Genomic DNA, 8945 nt, shown 5'->3' with positions numbered 1-8945 from the left:
AGCATTTTGCATCACATGACCTTTCGTTTGAGAATATGTTTTGCAACATGAGTTTCAGCAAGGAAAAATGTGCTTAGATTTATGAGAACGGAGGATTGTGTTGTGTGAATTGTGTCTTCATGTGAAATGTGTTTATGGTATTGAAAAAATATGGCTAGATTTAGTAAATGTGTTTAGACAATTGGCCATTTGGTTTAAAGGATTGGCTTTTATGTTTTAGTATTTGAGACAAACTGTAAATGGCATTGCCTTGCTATTTCCAATGCAAATGTACAATGCGATGTAGGCTACGGGCGAGTTTTAGTCTAGGCCTAGGCCTACTTCAAGAATTGTTTTCCATGCTGTGGGGTTTCGCAGAATTTCCACCCTTTGAAACTGAAACTGAAACTAAACGGCAATATCAGATATTGCACAGTAGAGCATGTCTTCAAATAACTTACTCGTTGACGGTTGACCCGGGGAGTGAATCGTAGGGTACTTGTAGGCTAGACTAAACCATTAGCAACAGCGTCTGCTATAGATCTTTGGGTAGCCTTGTCTCACATCATGATGCGCTGTGTCTACATTTTTGCCCTGGCGGTATGCGTGGACTTCATAGTGTATCACGTTTTAGAAGACCAATTGTTGCCAGGGAAATTTCATCAAGAAGATAAGTATACGAGTTTGTTACGCCAGTGGGTGTCGTCGGGAATACGATGGGTAATATCATATGGAGTGTCAAGTCTGGTCACTAATGGGGCCAGTGTTTTTTTAAAACGCATGCTAACAACCCATTGTCTTCTTGGTTCTGTATTTTGGACTGGGCGCATGTTGATGCTCGACAGCCATCCACTAGAAAAATCGAGTTTTTGGTTGTTAAATATTCTGGCCACTGCATCAGCCGGTATATTTTGGGAGCTGTCATGTCCCGACGAAAGTTGTCAAAGTGATAGAGAGAAGAAAGCAACATCACGCTTGCTCTTTAAGCGAGTCATCCTTCTCCATAAGCCTGACACTATCCTTATTTTCGGAGCTTTCGTCTTCCTTGTATTAGCTGTTCTATGTAAGTATTCCAAACCCACGTTGGCTACTTTAATGGATCTGATCAGTTGGTTCCGATATGGCCCATCTTAACCTGTAGACTATCACTTGCCTTTCTCTTGTGCGTTTGTGTATAGGTGAGACGTTCATTCCCTTCTACACCGGAGAGGTGATTGACATCTTGCGATCACAGTACCAGTGGAATGACTTCTTGACTGCAATTTTGTTCATGGGCCTCTTCTCTTTAGGAAGGTTAGTGTACACAAAAGCAGTAATGGCCTACTGATCTGATATTCAGATCCCTGTTTATGACTAGTCTACTTTGGGTACTTGAGAAAGCCTCCAATGCAAATCTAAATAAACTTTTGAAACCTTAATTTGTGCTCCAGCTCAATCAGTGCGGGGTGTCGCGGTGGCCTCTTCATGTGTGCCATCAACAGTTTTGCTTGCAGAGTCAAAGTCAAACTGTTCGGGTCCCTTGTTAGTCAAGAACTTGGCTTCTATGAAACAACAAAGACAGGTAGGTTTTTGATTATTTACATATGACCAAATATTCTCGTCAGGATTTGCATGGTTGGGATATGCACTTTGTTTTTAATAGTTGAGCTTATCACTGAATCAATGCAGAAGTTATTAGCATTACTGAATGTGTGTCCGGCATGGAAATTACATCTCCTGTACATGTCCTGCAGGTGACCTCACTTCCAGGTTGTCCACAGACTCCGACCTCATGGCACGAGCGGTGGCTCTTAATGTCAATGTCCTTCTCCGAACATTCATCAAAACTCTGGGCATGCTTTCTTTGATGGTCAGCCTGTCCTGGAAGCTCACACTACTAATGCTGATGGAGACACCACTGACTGGCTTGATTCAGAACATATATGACACATTCTACCAGGTATGTATCAGAAACGACAAAGGCCTTGTAGTTGTATGTCATATGAGAACAAATACTCTCTAATAAAAGTACAATACAAACACAAGGGGAGTGAACACATTTTAAAAGTATGACAAGAACCACTGCACTGTTGCACTGTGGACTTATCTGCTCTACTTCCATGACATATACCTCATACTGAATCACAGGGTGTCCCTGCCCTGTCACTGCAAGTGCCTCATGCTTATACATCCCTAGTACATTCATGTGGATCCTTGTTTTAGTGTCATTAGTATATTTTTAGTCATGTGGACTTGTTATTTTTTCATCCTGTTTACGTTGTAGTGTATGTTGTGTGTGGTGTCTTAAAGGAATAAGCCACCCAAAAATGAAATTAAGCCAGTCTCGGTCACCCCCAGAGTTAGAACAGTGAAAAAAACCGTGAGACGTGTGTTCAGAACGAGTACAAATCATAATGTTAAATCGAACAAGGCTATTACCTGGGCAGATATTTACTTGGAACTATATTCAGCCTCATCACAGGCGAAGCACAGCTAGTCTCATGTAGCCATAGCACGTAGCACTTGAAAACTCCTAACTTCCTGATTCGACTGGAACTTCACGGGATGGGATTCAAGTGCTGCTGCTTGAGAACTTTGCGCCTATTTAGCGGTGCTTCGCCTGTGATGAGGCCGAATATAGTTCCAAGTAAATATCTGCCCAGGTAATAACCTTGTTCAATTTTGCATTATGATATGTACTCGTTTTGAACACATGGCTCCCAAGATATATTTAGAAAAAAATGTAGATTTCTCGGTCACTTTTTTTTGAGGGCGTGCTAACTGACACCCTTTCATTTACAGCAACTGTGCTAAGCTAAAGCTAAAAACGCTGCTCCCAAAGCAGGACAATGCCCGGACGGATTTTAACCGGGTTTTTTTCACTGTTCTAACTCCGGGGGTGACCGAGACAGGCTTAATTTCATTTTTGGGTGGAGTATTCCTTTAAGCTACTGGGACCTTGAATTTCCTTGGGGATCAATAAAGTATCTATCTGTCTATCTACATATCTATCTAAGATTAGAATAAGAAAGAAGCCTTCTCATTTCAGAAATGTACCACCCAAAGAGAGCAATGCTACTGAATACCTATACTGTATGTAATCTGTAATAGGTGCCGGCTATATGTAGATGTGCATTGACAGTAGTCTGTGAACAGTTTTTCAGAGCTGGGTATTTGATGTTTTTGACCCATTAAGAAACTCTCTAAAGAGGTGCAAGACTCTATTGCCCGATCCAGTGATGCAGCAGTAGAGGCCGTGTCAGGCATCCGGACTGTCCGAGGATTCAAAACGGAGAAGAGTGAGTCAAGTCGCTATGACGCATGTCTGATGGAAACTCACAGCTTGAAGACTCGACGAGACACAGTCACGGCAGTGTATCTGCTTGTCCGAAGGGTATATCTGTCTTTCCATATTGGTCTGATTGTGTTTTTGTGTCACATATTTTACCACAACCACAATATTCTGCCTGTCTCTCATTTTCCTCACCTCACTGAGTATATTTTTAGTGTATTTAATGCAATGGCAATATATAAACATGGCAACACATGAAGTTTTGTTAATAAAATATTAGTTAATAGTTAATTTCAATTGAAGGGCTTTATCAAAGATAGATGGATAGATGTGCACCTCGGTTTTAATGTGTGTGTGTGTGTGTGTGTGTGTGTTATTCATCTTTGTTAGATTACAGAAGTTGCCATGAAAGTGGCTGTGTTGTACTATGGCAGACTGATAATTCAGTCGGGACAGATGAGCACAGGGAACCTGGTGTCTTTCATCCTGTACCAGTCTGATCTGACCAGTAATATTGGAGTAAGTGATGCACATGTGGTTTACTGCTGTGTGAATATGTTTTGCTTCGTATACTCTTAAGGTTGTGAATTATTACAGATAATCTTTATACTGTGCCTACAACTAGATCACTGCTGTGATGTTACTTGTGAACATGTCATGTGAACAGGCCTGCCAAGTAGTATTGGTATACAGTGATGTTAATATTCTCGCCAACATCTACAGTATACTCTGATTCCACAGACCATTGTTTCCATCTTTGGTGCCATACTAAACTCTGTGAGTGCAGCTGGTAAGGTCTTTGAGTACCTGGACAGGAAGCCTGAGGTGAGCACTGAAGGAACCCTTCAGCCTGATTCTCTGAAGGGACATATCCAGTACCACAACCTTACCTTCTCCTATCCCACTCGCCCTGACCAGAAGGTGTTAAAGGTAAAGCTAATGCATTTGAGTCATATTCCGTGTCCAAATCAGCTGTAGTGTCAATGAACAATGAATACAGGTAGCAGGTCTTTGAAGTGTTATGTAGAATATATGTATGTGTTTAGGGCTTTTCATTGGAGCTGAAGTCGGGACAAATGACAGCTTTGGTAGGGCCCTCAGGTGGGGGCAAGACCACCTGTGTGAGTCTGCTGGAGAGGTTCTACCAGGCCCAGGAGGGAGAGATCCTCCTGGATGGACATCCACTGCAGAATTATCAGCACAAATATCTGCATAGAAAGGTGAGTATATGATTTAAGTAACAATGTTGGGTAATGTTTAAGAGGTTTTATTTTCATTTGGCATGAACAGCTACAGTACATTTATCATCTTTATTCATCTGATACGCCTAAAGGGTCTGTCAGTTTGTTAGTGCAGATATTATTAAATATATTTCTACCAGAAAAACTCTCTAGACAAAATACAGTAAAAGGGGATTTAATCCTGAATAGGATATCAGAAACAATATAGGCTACATGAGATAAATACAGAGTATTTAAACCGTCTTTGGCGGAAACCTCCGTCCGTAGACTGGCAAGCAATGCAGGGTTATCGGATCCTGCTAATAGAGCAAGGCAGGGTAAGGAGCATATCCCCAAAGAATAAAGTAAAAATACCCACCAAAGCAGCGTCTACAGGAACTGGAAGCCTGGAAGAAGCACAAACCGGTTATCTATAACGAACAGCAAGTACCTAAAGCGACTGGTAGGTGAACCAACTATGAGAAAGGCTAACATGTGAAGGAACTGATGATGAACTGGCTACTGGTGGATAGAGTGACCTGATTAATATAACCACCGCCGTAGAGATTCATAGAGACCTACCTGATTCAGGGTTTGAGAGTGTGACCTTTGCATCAGAGACGAGATGGGGATTCCTGTACCAGAGTAGCAATTGAACGAGTGGGCAGTTTTAGGTAGTGAGTCCTAACTGCATGCCAGGTGTGTGTAATAATAATAATAATAATAATAATACGCTTTATTTGTAAAGCACCTTTCGCATACAGACTGCAGCTCAAAGTGCTTTACATTTGGAACAAAATGTTGCCCCTTTCACTGAGAGGGCTGTCTGGGCAAAATAGATTTTACAGTATGGAATTCTACTGCTTGTGGTTGCTCTAGTGGTTCTATTGCTGCTTTGCAATATTTCTGTGATTTTGCGAAGGGATTGAGGAGCAATAGTGTTTAAGCATTTAATAAACAATTTAACAGAATGAAAAAGAATGAAATTGGCAGAACTCAAAATGTTGTATTTGCTTAAAATCTGCTTTTTACCCATGATTTTTAAGGCCTTGTTGTAAAGACGCACTATGGTTATAATTGCCGATTGGTTGGCTTGAGACCAGGTAGTTACACTCATGTGAAAGAGTATCATAGAAACTATTCCCGCTACTGCTTTTATTGCACAACTGGGAAATAAAGTAGGAGATTAGGCAAATGAGTGTTTGGCCCTATATGAAATTATTGTATTGTCTGTAGCCAGTGGAGACTGCATGTGTATACTCGAGAATCTCCCCAGTGTGTTTATTCACTTAAGTTGGCCTACCATAACTTCCCAACGGTGCACTATAGCCCATAAACTGTATGACAGTATGCTATTTATATTTTTCTGTAACCGTATGCATTTGTTCAACTTTATGAAGCGCAAAGCTATTTGGAACACACACATTTTGCAGACAATGACAGTGCACGCGATTTGGGGTTCGTGTGGGCTGAATGTGGGCTGCTGTTGTGCAAAGGAATTAGGGAGTTTTGCTAACATCTCCATTATTAACGTGAGATAGTATGTCACCCATCATTAGGTTTGCAGTGACCAAGGCATCAGTGATTTTATGTGCTTTTTTTGTTGATGTTTTTTTGTCCCTTTTTTTCCTTTTTTTTGACTGACAGTACTTGGTGACCTTGACCAACTTCCTTTACCAACCCTGCTTTGGGGCCAGACTGTGTTACACCAATTATGTTAATGCAGGTATAATGATGGTCAGCTGGTACAATAGTTTTTAAATAAATCTCCCTCCCGACGCCTGGAGAGAGACATACTGTTAGAGATGCTAGCACCCATGAGTTTTAGTCCATGAGTTCGGGTAGGTGCACGACTGATTTGTGTGGTCGGTCAAACACCATGTAATTACACATTGAATGTGTCACACAGGTAGCCATGGTGGGTCAGGAACCTGTGCTTTTCTCAGGTTCTGTGAAGGACAACATCGCCTATGGGCTTGGAGAGTGTTCCCTACAGCGAATACAGGGGGCTGCCCACAAAGCCAATGCCCATGGCTTCATCTCCCAGCTAGAGAAAGGATACGACACAGGTACCTTTCAAAACAAAGGGTATTACGCTCAGGAGGTTATGTTTTCATCGGAATTTGTTGGTTTGATTGTTGATTTGTTTGTTTGTCTGTCTGTCTGTTTGTTTGCAAGATAACTCAAACAATTATGGATAGATTTTGATTAAGGGAAGGTCTGAAATGATCCAAGGAAGAAACGATTAATTTTTGGGAGTGATCCATATCACTCCCGATGCAGGAGGCGGTTATGTGTTTGCTTGGCGGAGGTCTGCGCTCTTGGAGTGCTTTTCTAGTTTCTGTAAATGTTCAATTGGTGTAATGGTTTGGACAATTTCTTTACTTTTGCCTTTTGACACTAGCAGAAAAGAAAAAGGAGGTCAAGGTAGACACAGTTCAATTACATAAACATGTTTTATTCATTCACCACTCTCTGTCCCATCAGATGTGGGTGAGAGGGGAGGTCTGCTGTCGAGTGGGCAGAAGCAGCGCATTGCCATCGCCAGGGCTCTGATCAGAGAGCCACAGGTGCTCATCCTGGATGAGGTGACCAGCTGTCTGGACACAGAAAGTGAACAAGTGGTACAGTTCTCCATTTTATGTGTTGTATCTGTGTATTATACATGGTTTATTATACATGCACATGGAAATTTGACACACAAGAATGGTTTCCTCAAACAAACATACCCGACAAGACATGCATAGGTGACACACGGACGGTGGTAGTGTGGTGGTTAAGGAGCTTGACTAGCGTGCAATAACCTGAAAAGTTGTGGATTCTCGGCTTCCACCGTTGTGCCCATGAGCAAGACCATTAACCCCAAGCGTCTTCGGGGACAATGTAGTCCCTTGTAATATAGTTAGTCATCGCCAGACATATGTAAGCCACTGTCTGCTAAATGAATGGTTGATATTCCATGTTTCACAGGTACAAAAAACCTTGACTTCCCGTCCCAACCAGACCCTGCTAGTGATTGCTCATCGACTGAAGACCATCGAGAGAGCAGATCAGATCGTAGTGATTGACAATGGGACAGTAATTGAGAAGGGCACTCACAAAGAACTCATGGAAAAGCAGGGTACCTACTACAGGCTGAAAGAAAGGCTCTTCAGTTAACACATTTTAACAAATTAATATCTCCCATTTCCCGTTCCAAACTGTATATTAGTTTCTTGAAAATAGACCAGTGTATGTTTGGTGTCATGTTTAAGCATATTTTTTTGTTTACCCTGTCATATAACAACTACTAGTTAAAGGCTATTCTGTTTTTTCACATTCTATTACTATGGCATAGAGAAAACGGTGTTTAGCCATACAAACTGCTTGTTTTCTGAATGTATTGTTGATTTGGAGTTATAAATAAAAACATTTCAAAACGTTCTATATGTACAGATGAACATATTATATGTACGTCTCTGTTACATAAGAGGTAAAATTCAGGAAGTCATATGAAATCTAGAGTATTACATTATGAAGTCACAATATAGCTGGGTCCCAAAACATACTGTAATATGAGCTGTGAAATGTGAAATCATTTGACATGGTGTCGAAAGAGTGATCTGGATGAATTTGACATTTGAGCAGTTTTGATTGCATCATATCTCGCATGTAGCTTATCTTAGATACAGCTCAGTAACCTGTTGAGTCTTGCTGAAATGTCCCATTGTAAGTAAGTAAGTAATTTATTTATATAGCGCATTTAACGTGCACAGAGTGCAACCTATTGTGTGTGTCTGGCAGTCTGCCTGACCACAGTAGACCTAGCAGTAGTAGTTTCTAGCATCAGTGTGTCTGTGCTTCATACTCACCTACTGAATAGAGGGAGCACCAGAAAACACCAATATGATTTACTCCATATACTGTAGCAGTTGATTGTTTAGGGGATTTTTTTTTTTTTTGTACAGACAGTACTTGGTGACCTTGAGAAACAGATCTAAAATCGCCAGAATTCTCCTTTAAAACCTAATTCAGTAGTACAAAATGCTAAACAAAAACTGAAAAATAAATAGGCACCAAGTTTCCAGGCTGCACACTTTACCATACAACAGTTCGCTGTCCAAGTTCTTTCTCTCTGCACAGCCACTTTACACCACTCCTCTGCAACTGAGGCCATGGGGCCTTAGCTGTAGCCCAACACACTAGATTGCCCCATTGCCAACAAAAATCAATTAACTATATAATCACATAATAATAACCAAAATATATCCGCAAGTGGCGATGCGGGCCCTTCGGTCCCATGACATTTCGGAATCTAACAAAGCAACATGTGCGTTTTGTCAAATGTATATCTGATGCCAGCGCTACTTGTTTTTGCATGTTTTCTACATTGGAAGCACTTGCTCACCTCACAACCTCTCGGGTGTGATGTCTTACATTGATGGCAGTCACCAAATGGCATTACACCACTAACATGTAGGGTACAATGTTATGCT

The 8945-nt window shown here is 41.2% G+C and overlaps 1 protein-coding gene across 1 annotated transcript; it reads left to right on the top strand.

The window, feature by feature from the left end:
• Positions 1-431: 431 nt before the first annotated feature.
• On the top strand, positions 432-7893 carry tap2a (transporter associated with antigen processing, subunit type a). The gene is made up of 11 exons (XM_062529739.1): positions 432-1042; positions 1158-1272; positions 1410-1540; positions 1713-1918; positions 3155-3352; positions 3641-3769; positions 3992-4180; positions 4297-4470; positions 6380-6539; positions 6958-7094; positions 7441-7893. Exons 1-11 carry the CDS (start codon positions 547-549, stop codon positions 7627-7629), a joined length of 2124 nt encoding a protein of 707 aa, XP_062385723.1. The 5' UTR covers positions 432-546; the 3' UTR covers positions 7630-7893.
• The last annotated feature ends 1052 nt before the right edge of the window (positions 7894-8945 follow it).

Source organism: Sardina pilchardus, chromosome 24 (genome assembly GCF_963854185.1).
Source record: "Sardina pilchardus chromosome 24, fSarPil1.1, whole genome shotgun sequence".
Classification (NCBI taxonomy): domain Eukaryota; kingdom Metazoa; phylum Chordata; class Actinopteri; order Clupeiformes; family Clupeidae; genus Sardina; species Sardina pilchardus.
The sequence above is the reverse complement of the archived record's forward strand: the minus strand, read 5'-3'. Positions and strand labels throughout refer to the sequence as shown.